This window comes from Zootermopsis nevadensis, unplaced genomic scaffold, assembly GCF_977971745.1.
Source record: "Zootermopsis nevadensis isolate Lab colony 2312 unplaced genomic scaffold, Znev_1.0 Znev_ptg000015l, whole genome shotgun sequence".
Classification (NCBI taxonomy): Eukaryota; Metazoa; Arthropoda; class Insecta; order Blattodea; family Termopsidae; genus Zootermopsis; species Zootermopsis nevadensis.
In genome coordinates this window covers 268,161-282,977 of record NW_028259147.1, presented here as the reverse complement: position 1 = coordinate 282,977, position 14,817 = coordinate 268,161, and the positions used below count along the sequence as shown (strand labels likewise).

Genomic DNA, 14,817 nt, shown 5'->3' with positions numbered 1-14,817 from the left:
ACGTGGAATGGATTCAGCTGCCTCAGGATTGTGTTCAGTGGCCCAGCTGTTGTGAATACTGTAATGAACCTATTGATCATCCCGTAGCGTATTTGGTTAAGCAAGTTACATGCAAAATAACTCCGAGCTTGAGTTGCGGCAGTATTTTGTAGCTTGCCGATACTGTCTTTGGTTTGCATCGCGTAAGCTTTTGTATAAATTCTATCCGCAAGGTCGTATTGAGTGACGTAGGCGACACGCACAGTTTTCTCCCGGTTACTGCACGCGTTGAGCAATCACCGGCCCTTAATTCTGGCTCTCTGTCTCGAATTTATGTTCAAGTCAAGAAAACGAGACTTTGGTGTAAAATGTCGACTGGTCGTGGATTATGAGCACCCGGATAATTTTGCCAGCTACTTTGTACGCTGATGACAATTCGCTTTCCAATTGGCCCCTTCCGGGCGCACAGCTGGATCGCCTCGTCGTCGCATCCGCTTCATCTCTGGTTATTTTGTGTCCTTGCAGACGAACAGCGGCGCAGCGAAACCTGGCGCCGGGTTTCACCGCCACCTGCCGAACACCGGAGGACACGTGGTGAGTACCCGAACTGTGAATTTTCCTTGCCGAAGACACGAGTTGCTCCATCGTTATTTAGAAAGATGGGCTGTCTATAGTCGCAAACCCCGTGGCTGCTGTGTGTTTATTTGTTGCCTGCAGTGTGGCAACGCTGTCTCAAAGTAAACTTAATGCTTAAAAGATTTCAGCAGCCGGCGGCAAGAACTGAGAACTGGTTCCGTGCCCATCCCACGAGCGAATCGACGCTCCACGGAGCACAGGGTTCCTCGATAAACTGATAGTCGCTCTCTTATCCGGAGTCGGAGCTGCTGTGAGGTGCTGAGTGAGACGGGACTAGAGAAAATTACACGGTGTTGAACTTCGTAATCTGTTCCCTTCAGCAGACGTTGTTACGATTACGAAATGAAGTTGGCTGAGGTGGGAGGAGACCAGGTCATACCTGGGGGGATATTGAAGGAGTGGGGTGCAGATAGTGGACCGAAGTCTTGTGGCACGGTTTTGGGTTGTAATGGACGTTTCGGTCGCGTGGTAGTCGAAGGGTTTATTGGCAAGCTCAGCTACTGCCAGCTCCTCAAGGATGACTCTGCAATATTTTGATCGTGGATTAACATCTCATTGAAGCTTTTCACTTCCTCCTGTGGCCTAACCGGACAGCGTTTTGCAGACGCCACGTGAGGATTCCCCACCTCCAAGTCCGTATTTGGTCAGCTCATTGAAGCCAATTCCGTTGAGCGGGCGTGAGGCTGTTTCATGCCCCACTGCGGGGGGGCGAAGTGGAATTGGGAAGGCGTTAATACACTGTCAGTGCGCTAAGTAAGACGTGGGGCTCTCACGGCGGTGAGTCTGAAGATGGTTGTGCCTTGCGCCATGTGGTCTGGTAGAAATTTGCCGACGTTTCGGAGGTCCTTGCCGCTTCCATCATCACGGCGAAGAGCTCGGTCTGTTTTGTGACACTGTGTCGAGAAACCGCTTGCAAGGGACACGAACTATTACTGAAGGGCCCGCTTTGTCCTCCGTTCGAGCTCAGGGCGCGTTGTCTGGCGCCAGAAATTTGGTTGCGTAGTGGGAAAATGATCGTAAATCCTGAGTAAGTAAGAGTTTGGATGAGGGGGCCGTGGTCTTGACGTGGTTGCTCGATGGGGATGCTATAAAGAAAGGCTCGCAGTCGACGTTCCCTTCTCGTTGGGTGGGCCACGGGCTACTCTGTTCAAGATCCCTTTTAGAAAGAAGTTACAGACTGGCGTTTGTATTCACCGAGCCGTGCACTTTTATCAAAAAATTAATAAAAGTGTTGCTTAATTTAATGTCGTGCAATCTCAAATATCTTGTATCGAGGTTGTAATAACTGCGCTGTAGTCACTGGTAATTTCACAACCTCGACTCTGCTCCCTGAAGTCAGTTATGTAATACTGTAATTTCTAGACTGAATGAAAGCGCTAAGTTTCACAATCCATTGGCTCTTAGGCGGTGGGCGGTGCAGTCAAATAGGATTTAGTTAGGTTAGGTTGCTGTCCGCAAAAACACAGACTAGAACCCGGTGAATGAATGTGGAACTCGGGTGTACCTCATTTCACGAGACTTGGAGCAGCGAAAGTGCGCGTCAGATTGAAGATGAAGGTGAACGAGTGGTCCAGCCCATAGCAGCTCTGTCCGTCCGTCTGTGTTCCTTGGCCTGGGCTATTCTTACGCAGTCTGGCACACTTAATATGGTTCCGCAACGATCAGACCACGGGACACGCAAAGGAAGTCTTGCGCGAGGAGCCGATAGTAGCTCAGCTGGTCAACAAAATCACCCGCTTCGTATTTAACCCGAAGGTTCATCACCGTGTTCACGACAGCTCGCCACTGGACCTTGTCCTGAGCCACTTGAATCCAATCCGCGTTCTCTGGTGAAGGCGTTACGTGAAGTGAAGACTGGCGAAAAGAGATTGTTTACATCACGGCGTTTCGGAGGATGGATGGATCTACAGATCGCGGGAACCGCTCGATCTGTCGGCGTCTGCCTTCGTAAGGACGAAGGACGCCGTCATCGGACGAGGCATGAAGTGTTCGAAGGCGTCCTTTGTGTCTTGAGCAAGCGCCGATCTGACGGTTCGCGGCTGTTGATGCTGTGGTGGGCCTGAGGCAGGATGAGAGCCGCGAACCTCAGGTCGCCTTGGAGTCATCCTGCTGTAACACTGACGTAAAGAAAAGAGACCAGGAAAGTGGCGCCAAGTGTTGGATTTTGTTTGTCCAAGAACAAGACAAAACGTGTTCCGAGTGAGACGATAAACATTTTGTCCAGTAGCGTCCGATTATCTTCAGAAAACTTCCATCATTGACGACCAGAAATAAATAGGTAGGAGACGGCAGTCTGCAGAAGGAAGTTAGGCGTTAGGGTTGTCGTAACTTCTCCGTCTGTGTTATCTGCGTCGTCCGTTCTTTTCTGTGCTGTTTTGCAACCCAGTGCCCCTGAGCCGTTTCCAGAACGCAGATAAACGAAGCGAAACTCACTTCGACGACGTTCGATTGACAGAACACGTTATTCGTAACACGAAATCGCAGGGGTAAGCCATGTCGTCATGAAATGGAAATTTGGAAACCCCTGCGTACCAAAGGACCAGCTGATTGATGCGGGCGGTTGTTTTAAAATACCATCACGTGCTCCATCTTCCGGCTTTGCCATAAAAGCGGGCGGGCATCCCCATCAGAGCATTCTTAGGCGCAAATTGGGGTCGTGCCAGATTATTTGGGACGGATGTATCTTATCTGAAATTACACAACGAATTTCGATTAAATTTTGGTATTGGAGGTCTACACTAAACGTCATACGGCGAATTTAAATTCTGGTTCATAATTGTCTAACACAATTCGCACTTATAAATAGCACCTAACCAAAATAAAATAAGCTGCCGGCTTAGAATTCAGATCGATTTACAGAAGTGTTTTTTTTTAAAGATCAGTTCTTTTGTTCCCGTTTATTTCCGTACCGCAAAGAAAACAGAATTCTGTTTATTCTGAGAATAATATGAAAGCCGCAAATTCACCGTGCGGACGAAATGCATCATTGCTCGTTGTTAAAGCGGATGGCCCATGTGGATTTTAAAGGGTTAAATGTGTTAGTTACTAATAAATACATAAGACGTCATTTCTAGAAATATTTTCCAGTGACTCAATTAATTAATTAATGTTTAAATCAGTCTTTGTCTAGGAGAAAGTGTGACAGACATTTTAGGACTGAATTTAGGCACTAAGTAGAAGATGGATGTTTTTGATAAGGCCATGAACACCGAATCCTTTCAAATTTTTCTTTCGATTCTCGGTTCACCGACGTCGGATTCGTGGACAGAAATCGAATGGATCATATTTCCGGCTTTCGTTAATTTGTCTCTGTGTAGTTTAAGAGTTGCCTGCGTCGACTTCCGTCTCGACGCCAGTAATCATTGCACTTTGAATTCGTTGTGAATCCCCGACGTGATAGGGGCAGACACGCATCGAACACAATCATCCACTGCCGTCAATGCTTCGTCCCGCCTATAATTAGACGCGGAATTCACGTGCCCTACTGACGAAATGGATTTACTAGTTCGCGATGGACTTGTGTGGCGTCGCTAGCTGTACATGTTTGGATCCTCTGCTGGCAGAAACGAGAACTACGTCTGGACCTAAGTCAAGACGAGAGAGAGAGAGAGAGAGAGCATCATCGTGAAGGCCAAAGAACAGGAGATACATAACAAGTAGTTGATACGTGCGTGTTCGATAATCACTCACACCGAACGTTTTTCGAGTGTGGTTAGCGATAACCTGCATCCTGGGGGAATGCAAAGTTTTACCGCTCGTGCTTGACGTAATAACCAATAGAGTTGCTGTTTTCGGTCGTCTTCAACCCCACGTCCTCTCCGTGATAGTCGACGTTTCCGTGTCGTGCAGAAGACCTGACTCCGGGCAGAGCGAGCACTGGCAACAGTCGAATGCGTCTCGTTTCTCGTGACCTCGTGCTTCGAATAGAAGCGACGGCCCATCGCGAGGTCAACACTTCGCTGCTGTGCAGTCCGTGTCACGTGTCTCTTATGAGAACAGCTGCACACGTACGTCGCCAAGGCGTGTGTTCCTCTTAATTTGCATAACTCGTTCTTTCGGCTCTGTATTCTCGAAGTGTCGTACAAAGGGCGGTTTTACCTGACTACAGCAGCAGGAAGAACTTGGGGGCGAGTGCGTAGGAATTTTGACGTAAATATGAAACCAAGGAAGTACGTAGAACGCATTGGATAGAGAAACGCTCGAGGGAGAAGACACGCAAATCGGAAGATTTTTTGAAAAAAGTATCTCAAAGAAGTAGGGAGACTGTGGATTCATCTGGCTCTGTGCCGGGCTCTTAACCTTCGAGTTCAATAGAAGAGTCAGCCAGTAGTAAGTCTCCATTCATGGGACCGTCGGCGCCGAAGCACTCCAAGGCAAACAACGTGACTGACGGCACGCTCTCATTCAGCGGCGCTCGTGTCTTCGTGATTTGTACGCAGGCGCGTGTTGTATCGTTCGGACGTTTGCGTTAATTAACTCAATTGACCAGAGGTTTTCCTGATAAGCTGATAGTAGCTCACGTGGCTAACAAATTAAATGTTTTTTGTGGCACCAGAAGGTGTCTTCACAGATGCTAGTGGATCCTTCCGTGAGCCAGATTAAAATTCCACTTCGTTCTTTGACATTTCTTCGTCGTGCTTCGGGAAATGTCAGTCTGTTAAATTCTCCGAAGTTCGTATTTTACGTACGTGCAGGAATCATCCTGAGCCGTGCGTTTCCTAGCAACATCAGAGACTTCCTCTCTGCGCCTCGATCTATTTTTATGTGAATTTTCGCACTGGCCCCCAATGAGTTTGCACAGTTCCAGAAACAAAGCAGGTGACGTCACGCGTTTCAGAGAACAGAGCTCATCCAAGAAAACAGCTGGTTCGTGATGCGGTTCTCCGTCTGTGCTAATTTTAAACCTAGTCAACGTTGTCCTCTCGCTGTGACTCATGCAGTTATGTAAGCCGATTTGCATTACTTAAATTCGTATTCCAAGAGATAGCCGTGCTCTTTAAAATACAAATGACGTCACTATCGTCCAGCTATCACTGTTTACACAGTGAGGTTGATCCGGGAGAGATTCATTGGCCTTCATTACGATAAACGATACGTCACGAGGTCTTCGGAAACGTCCGATTCAGAGAGGCTTGGGCTCTGGGATACACGGAAGGGAATTGCGCTCAAACTTCGGGGCGTCTCCGACTGCTGATTGCCGTTACACGCTCGGACCCGTCGTCGGTTTAGTCCTTTCGTTCAGTCGTTTGTGGCGTCCGCGGTTTCCTGTGTGAGCGACGTAGTTCGTCCGTCTGTCCGTCGTTGCTTCGTCATTCGGACTCGGTGGCTGCCGTCCAAGTTAAATTTACTTTTCGAGTAAACGAAGAAAGAATCCGGTGAACAAGACCAATTCACGGACGCCACCCGATCATCCACGTGGTGTGCGTCTGGAGTCTGCGGTTTCGATGTTCGGATACTGCCTCAGAATAGGCCACGACCCCAATTGGTGAGAAGGGAGGAGAGGGCACGTTATTAACGTTAAGGTTGAGTTAGGTCGTATTTATAGCGTTTCTGAGCTGAATATCCGACGCTTACTTGGGCTATGTTTGGCGTCTATTGTCTTCACGAGTGAGGACGTCGATGCTATCGGCGTCGGTTTTCCGGTGGCGTGTCGTTTCCTTCAAATATGGCGTGCAATGGGGCATAAAGTGGATGCGACGCTCAGCATCGGTTTTTCCACGTATTATAGGTGTTATGACGTAGTACCGACGTTGGGCGTCGCGACGCCTGGAGTCATTTTTTTCCATCGTTACTTCCGAAGGTGTCCATAGCACATCTGAATTGAGGATAGCGTCTCTGGGACCTATCGCGAAGTTAAGCGTCGCGATGCTAGGCGTCGATTTTGAAATTTATTTTTCAAGGTAGTTTTGATGATCGCAATGCTAAATGTGGTCGTCGGGACGTTGGGCGGTGAACATGGTATCTCTTGAAGGGGTCTCGGTTTTACGCATGGCGACGCACTGCGTCGGTTTTCCAATTCCGTTTCTGGCGACGTTCCTCGACTGTGTTTGGCGTCTTCTCGTGACGCAGCTACGTGAAGTTTCTCCTTATGCCATCCGTGGGCAGGATAGGTTTGGTTACGTCGCACTTCGTTTTCTGGAGATCCCTAACCAACGCAGGATTGATACACCGGTTGGTGGTTGAGGTTTTCCTCCGTACCTCTCGCTCTAAAACTGTTCACAACCATCTCGCCGCTTAATTATGCCTTCGGCTGTACCCGGAGGCGAAGTGAACGGGCGTCCCAGTTCGCTGTGGCCTTCGAAGCCTCTCATTCCGTCGATCCGCCTCGTGACTTGCAGCAGGAAGAACCTGCAGTCGGGTGCACCTCGCTGTTCCGAATAGCTTTCTCGAGGACGCCGACGGAACTGAGGCTAACTGGCTTTGTTCGCGACGGGCAAATATCGCAGAATCACAACGCAAGCGAATTCACACAATTTCTGGCAGCGCAGCTGCTGAGGTCACTCGCCGGCTCGCTGTTGGCAGGTATCTGAAGGCTGTTTCGATGCCCGCGGATCGAAATAGAACGGGTTCCCGACGTCGGACAAGTTTCTTTCTCCTGCGTCCTTACAAACGACAGCAGGATTTATGACGAAGGGGTTGTCGCATGGCCGGGGCTGAACATTTGCACAGATCAGCGCGAGTGTGCAAAGGTGAAATTTCAGGTTCTCAGGGAGTCGAATAAGAAGGAACAATACTGACCGACGCTTCTCTGAAATGCTGATCAAGAATTGTTTTGACTCAAACTCCGTGGAGCGGAGTCCTCTTTGAAAAACGAGTGGTCGTCCATGTGGTGAGGAACTTCTCTACATTATACCGGAAGTCAGAGGTTCTCTACCGTGTTCGCAACAGTCGTTATCTGGAGCCAGCTGAATCCACTTATCACCCCGTTGTCCCATTTCTGTTACGCCTTTTAATATCATCATCTCCTTTACGTCACAGAGTTACCGTGCCTTCGAGTTTTCTCGCTAAAATGTTCTACTCATTTCTTATCAGTGCCATGCATGCTACATGCCTCGCCCATCTAATCCTCCGTGAGTTCACCAGTACTCCCCCTCAGTGCTGTGGTCGTTGCAATTTCCGTCTGGCTGAGTGCTGCTCGCACGAAGGTCACGTCGCTGTCCGAAAGCATTCATCGGCGAGGCTGCAGTGACAGTGTGTCCCTCACCTGCTTGTGCATGCCAGTGTTTGTTTTACTCTGACTGCTGCTGCGCTGGTGTGTTTGCCCAGACAATCGGCCAGGCGCCATTCCCAATAAAGACCGCTTTGGAAGGGTGTTCGGGTCAGTAGGTCATCCACTTTTCCGTGTCACCCCCACCCGATCTCCCACTTCCGAGAACACCATAGATTGGTTGTCAGAGCGTTTCTGTGCCTAGGTCTCGGTTTTCGCTACTACGATTTTGCATCATACATTACCTCCTCATTCGTGTTACGTTTATGAAACTTTTAATTTCTGGACATTTCTGGCTCCGGCAGAATTGTGTGATTGCAGGTTGCCTACTCTTCTCTGTCTCTGTGGGAACCGTCTCACTCTGCGACACGTGACGTCTCTCATTTACGCGGGAGAAGACCGTCTTGTTTGTTTGTTTGTATCTTCTGACGTGCTCACGACTGGCTCTAGAAATGGACGCAGGGAAAATAGTGAATTGGCTTTCATTTGGACACACAGACAGTCGCCCGTAAAGTTCTGTCCTTCGCGGTACTTTTAAGTAAGTGCCACTATTAATTACTCTTACGCGTGTGATCGTTGCGGTCTCGAACTGGGAGCCTCAGGGGCGTAGACACCGCGTGTCATCACCGCCTTACCTGGAAACAGCTGACAGCAGGAACTCGGGCTTCCGGCTGGCTGCTTACACTACCATTTTCGGTCCAGTGTCTTGTCTTTACGCAGAAATAAAGACAAATGCCGTGTGTCACTGCGAAATGCCACAGTCCGTAATTGTTTCCCGACAGCTTCCCCTCAATTTTAATATTATCTTCTCATCTGTGACTGGATCTTCCAATTGTATGACTTACCCCCATGCGTGCTACACGTCCGACCTATCTCATCGTTACAGTCTGTTTTCTTCCGTTAATGTGAGTCCAGTTGTTTGTGATTTTGAGTTTCGTGGTTTTACTCGTCCGACGCGACAACGCGATTTGACGTCTGGGCGAGTGTCATTTTCCCGATCGTGTCGCTGACTGACGGCGAGGGACTCTTTATGTAATTTATTGGGAAAGAGACGCGCTGAACCGCGTGCCAAGGCGCCCGGTGAGGATAGCCGACGGACCCGTCCAGAAATAGTGGAGTGAGTCAGATCTGCGAGAAGTCGGGACTCGACCCGCAGCCTAAGCACCGGTATTGGTTGGGACGGGCCGATGACGGTCCCGCTCTCATATAAAGGTGTAACGACGCCACGCGTGTGTGTAGTCTTCAGGCTACAGCGCCTCTCCGCGAAGTGCGTGCGTGCGTGCGATCTGCAGTGTTGGTTAATTTCGACCTTTTCCTGCTGTAGCAAGGAAAATATGCCATCTCCAACGAACAACGAGTTCTTCCCGAATCAACAGCAGGTTAGTGGTGACCTAGTTGTTAATGTCGACAGATGTTTAAAAGTTACATGGCGGGGGGATGACGGAACAGTCTCCAGGGAAGAGAACAGTTATGAGGGTGCATGAGTGGAAAGATGATATTAAAATGGATCTTAAATGTTGTGTGAGGGTGTGAACTGGAATCTGGTCCAGTGGAAGGCTGTTGTGAACTATTCTTCATAATTTCTTAACATAGGCTGAGTGACTATCAGATTATCAAGGTCTCTCCTCCCAGGAATGCAACTGACTGCAAGGATTTAAAATCCGTACAGACACACAGACATTTATTATTATAATTATAACATGCGTACTATTCCCCCCCTCCCCGCTAAATTTCGGTATGTTGCAATATTTTTAAATAGTATTTCCTCGTAACCTCACAAAATGACATCACATTTGTACAGTCCGAATGTGACGGATGGCGAGTTTCCATTTTGTTTCTGTGTGTTGCATAATAATTAACAGAGCGGTACCTGCGAGTCCTTTGTTGCGTTTGTATACACGTAATTGTTATTTGTTAAGTTATTATTCAGATTCCTTGTGAAATGAAAGTGGGGTTACGTAGCGAGTAATTGGAAGGTCCTTGAAGCCTCGGGAGTCTCACCCTCCATGCGACATCCGAGTTCTGCTTTAGCGAGCGAGTGGATTTAGCACGGGCAAGACCGACCGACCGACCGACCTGAAGAGTCCTCGAGATTTATAAATATTTGTCCTGGCTTTGCCACTCTCCTTCCTCGACCAACAACACCAGATTTGCTATCGGACAGGCAGACTCAGTTCAGCGGTTCCGTCGATAATTCTTCCCAGATCTTCACTCTCCCTACGAAACCTTGTGGGCCTCGTCCAGGGTACAGTCTTTTGGTGGGCTCATGTGAACACGGTGATGAACGTATAAAATGTTTGGAATTACCGGAGCGACTTTCAGCTTCTAAAAATAGCTGTCGGGCCATAGTCTGCGTTGGAACTGAAGGTTAATTTAGTGCTTGGTAAATTGGTTGAACCTTGACATTAAAACCAGTCAACTACTCGTATTTATCCTTAACATTTATGTCTGAGATTTCTTTCGGTTTTACTCGAGTCGCGCCACAGATTCAGGTGTAAATTAGGCCAGGGACGCTTCGTCCGACGTCGTCCGCCGTTTGATTCATTACAGTTCCTGCCCGCGCATTCACTGTGCAGTGCAGGAGTTCTCAAATCGGCTGGAAAAAATCTGCAGTCATCGTTCGACGCTTTTACACGGGCCAGATGTTGTCTTTCCGTCGTGTTCGTAATTTTGGCAGCTTGCGATCCCTAAAATTCGTTTAAATTTGGTCTCGTTTTGGGTTCGTTTCGAGAACTCGACGTTTGGTCGGGAAGGAACTGTTTTCTGTGTTTGCCTTCGGCTTTCGTCAGAGCCCTGAACAGCTGAGCAACCACCAGTTTCCGCTGGGGCGGCGTATTATTAACACGTGCCTCGGCGCTCCGCTCCTGTACCAGTGCGTGACGCGTGTCTGTGAATGAATCCGACTTCCTCGGAAATCAGCTGTTGGTCGCTGTTATTTTTATCTTCCAGTACAGGAAATGCGTGACGTATAATTTCGCGTCGTCGGTAAGACACAAAGTGTATAAAGCTCCTCATCATGCAGTTTCCTCGTCCTCAGGACCGGCAAAACGAGGCTGTGTTCTGTTCGGAGAGCGTGTGAGTGCCTCGGACCGCGGCGCTGTGGACCCCGGGGAGAGACTTGCACGCGGTCGAACAACTTTCGCAGCGGAAAAATACCTTGACAGCAGCCTCAAGTGTAATGCGTGGGCTCTTCATCTGACGTGGTTTCTTTCGGATGTCGTGGTCCAGGGCCGCCGTCTGAGAGCGAGGGCAAGCGTTCTCGGAATTGAAAGCTCTCCTTATGTCTTCGTTAACGGTCTTAAGCCGGCTTTAATCGCACGTGGACCTCGGTGTGTGTTGGTACCGCGCCACGAAGAGAGTGGCTGGCGAAAACCCCGCCGACCTGCCAGGAGCCAGTCAGTGTGACACGAGAAAACACTGGAGGTCCTCAAAGGCCCTTGTTGCAGGCACACAGTTCAATGACACGGACATTATATTTTAGCTCGCAAAGAAGTGCCTGAAAGAGTGCGTGGTCTTTTCTAGGCCGAGATAATTCGGAAAGCGGGAAAGTTTTCCATTTTCATGGAAATAATTCCGATCTGCGTGGCTCGGAAAGCAATTCATTTCCCTGGAGAGGGGAATGGCTAGGTTTGTGTTGTCCATTTTGTGTTTTCGGGTGTATTTTGGCGTCGTTTGAAGGGCTCCGACGCAGAGTAGTGGCTGCTGCTAGCATCATCCAATCCGTAACTGCTGTCTGCAGCTGATGTGACGTGACGTGTTGTATGTAACTCTCGCGTCTATTTTTAAACCCGCCGGACTCTTGCATCACATTTCGCAAGTGTGTCAGTGCTCAGGGTAAGCGAAAGGTCCGCTTTGCCGGAATTTCAAGACCCAAGACAGACAACCACCTGATGCAGTGGCACCTCTGAAACGTCGCTAAACTTCTGCCAGACTACACGGCGCTACAACCCAGAAGACAGCGACTTTCTGTTCGTTTATTGTTCATGTACGAATGCTGGCAGCGGAAAAGAGTTCAGGACGTTTCAGAGGAATGTTCCGAACAAGATTCACTGGAAATGAGTCACGTGGTACAATGCATTGTGATAATACGATCTGTTCTGAGCGGGTCCTCACGTGTTGCGTTGTTTCGCAGCTAATTAACCGACCGATAGCGCCTGAAGAAGCTGGGTTGGCAGCACTGTTGTGCTGTACCAACACGGCCGCTTTCAAGACACCGAATAATCGTTTGTTACTCAGCCCTGGCAAAATTCTAATCGGCCACTCGTTATAAAACAGCATTTTCGACTCCCGATATCAGACGCCGATGGTTGGACACTTTACGGGCCAGTGACGATACTTGGTCGCTTGGAACGCGCACATTCTGGACCAAGGGTACACGAATTTGGGTTCTCATGTAGCGAGCGATCTTTTCCCCTTCACGAAGTGTATTTATAGCCTCCTCTCTGACGTCAGTCTGGCCCAAGTGGGATTTGACTGTTCTCCGAGCTAATGGATTTGTTAGCAAGGGAAGAGCCTGCCTGGTGTGTTGCTATGGAGACGAGTGGATCCTATTCTCCAGAAAGAAAGAAAGAAAGAAAGAAACAAGAACGTAGCATTCTGTTGCTTGTACAGGGTGACCCGGACCAAAACCTTCCTTCAATAAGTTGTGCCGTGTTGTAATCGTCAGCAGGGATTTTTGATTCCTCTGTACATCCTACGTCGGCGAAGGTTAGGATGTCAGCACTGGACTCAACACGTGGGAGATGGGGAAGACCGAGGAGAGATAACCCAGTTCTTCCTTATTACATTTGACTGTCCTCGGCCATTTCTCCGAGATGGCTATTGGAGAGCAACTCCACTGTTCAGGTCCACTAACTGCAATGAGGAATGTCCCGTTTCATAAGCCGATGATGGTCACTCGGTTTCCTGTTTAAACTTCCCGTTCAGCACTCCTGCTGGAGGACCACACCTCGTCAGATGTCCGCGACTGCTCATCCACCAAACTCGCAGTCTCGATATCCGGATGCCTTCGCCCCTTCCTCGAGGACGCACCTCACACAGAGACCAGCAGAGCGCGTGGAGGAAACGGTAAATGTAGGTGGCATTTTGGTCGGGAACTCTGAAGCGACGAGACCATTTCGGAGACGTGGGAGAATTTCGTTAAAATTAATCTCACGGTGAGGGCGCGCAAGATATTTCTCTTAACGTGGGTTGAACGCCTTGCAAAGAGCAAGTCTGTGATGCGTTCTAAAAGCGGAGATGAAATTATGAAAATGGCCTAATTTGCTTAGAGGACAAAGCAGCTGAGTTCATTTACAAGGCGTGAAGCTGTGTGACTCACGACACAAGTGCATGAACGAGTTCAGCCCATTCAAAAGTCGGGTCAGCTCGAACGCTGACGGCCCACGGAAGTGACGTCGAGGTGGCGTTACGTAACGCGCGGACTTCTCGTGTCTAGCTGCGAGCAGGAGGTCGATTTCGGTGGACAAAGATTGCTTTATTCTCAGTATGGGCTCCTGTCGACTACCAATCAAAGAGGATAGCAGAAACGGGATTTGTCAATGGACCACAGCTTCCTCGTGCTGGCGGTAGCGAACGAACAGTGCTTACTGCAGGCGATCTTCTGAGCTTTGCAATGTCTGCGATCTTGTTAGGTGGATGTGATGGGCGTGGCATGTAGCATGCGCGGGAAAGATGTGAACTGAACTACGAAGTTGCATTTCGAAGCCTCGGCGTCAGTGGCGGATGTAACTACGTAGGTGGACCTGCGCTGTAGCCCGCGTGTCCTGATTGGACCACGGACTTTTGTAAACACGGTGATGAATATGATTAAAGAGCTTCCTGTGCTGTGAAGTTGGGTAGACTCGAAATTAGTAAACTACGAAAATCAGAAATAGTTTTACGGACGACTGTCTTTTGTAATTGTGCAGGGACTTTTGAAAGTGTCTGTACCTCGGTTGTGAAATAAATTCCAGTGTAAGCCAGGAGCAACAAATTAAAACAAATTTATAGAAAGTTCAGTGAACGCTTGACAGCCAAGGCGATGTGGCAACGCTGCGCACACCTACGTAATCTGCACCTGATGGCACGCCTGCAGTGTTGCAAGCTAGTGCAAGGCCCGAGACAAGAGCTCTTCTATTGGCGACGCTGACTGTACTCAAATAGCGAAATTGCTGTATTCTTCTGTTATTTCTGGCCCGGGTGCATCTTGGTGACGGTTGCCAAGCAACGGACCGCGTGCAGACAACTTTCGCTCTGCTGTTGATTACGTTTTATATGGCATTGGGCCGGGATTGGTAAGGAGCAGATGAATTGCGTTTGTAGTGTAGAAGCAGGCAGTTAAATGCCGTGTCTGCAAAGAGCCAGCCACTGGACCCGTTCCCGAAAGAAATTGATCCGATCCACAGCGTCGCGTTGCATTTCTTTTAGATCCATTTTAACATCGTCATATCACGTCGGGTGTTTCGGCTGACTCCGCGTTTGGACATGGACACTCGTTACTGCGGTAGTTCAGATAAGTAGTCCACGTGTAGAGACTTATCGCTCAAGTCTGTCACGTGATCGCTCGAACCATGACTTACAAATTTCGTGGTATGGAGTTGTGCGTAATTCTAAACGAGAGGAACGGATGTGCGTTTCGCGTGCGGTGGTAACTATATTTACCACCTACTTTAACATTTAATAACTCTTCTTTTCGCCCCAACAGTGAACCAGTTGCATTTTGTAATGGCGAAGTTTTGTGTTTTCTTCGCGGTACGGACTTCAAGGGGTCGTAGGCATTTGTCAAAGGGGTGAGAACGCAGACCGAGGGTGTTTGGGTCAAAGAGGAATGAAAGACTCATCGTCCTGATAATGGAGGCAGCAATCACCTCTGAAACGTCGGTAAACTCTTTATCATGTTACACGGCGCAGCGTCCTAGGAGACAGCCATCTTCCTTCTGTCTGCCGTGAGAACCTGAAATCTCTCCCAGAAAACAGCAATCCTTGGAGACCTCGTGGAGGAGAGACGAGCCTTT

General features: G+C 48.9%; 1 protein-coding gene across 5 annotated transcripts in view; it reads left to right on the top strand.

The window, feature by feature from the left end:
- Sarm (sterile alpha and armadillo motif) overlaps positions 1-14,817 on the top strand; it is a 56,717-nt gene that overhangs the window by 20,724 nt on the left and 21,176 nt on the right. For 4 of the 5 annotated variants that reach the window (XM_022086080.2, XM_022086079.2, XM_022086083.2 and 1 more), the window contains one exon: positions 505-573. In XM_022086080.2, the coding sequence (XP_021941772.1) occupies positions 505-573 (69 nt within the window). Of the gene's footprint in view, positions 1-504; positions 574-8,988; positions 9,202-14,817 lie in introns of those variants that run through there. The other variant, XM_022086081.2, reaches the window with a different exon arrangement.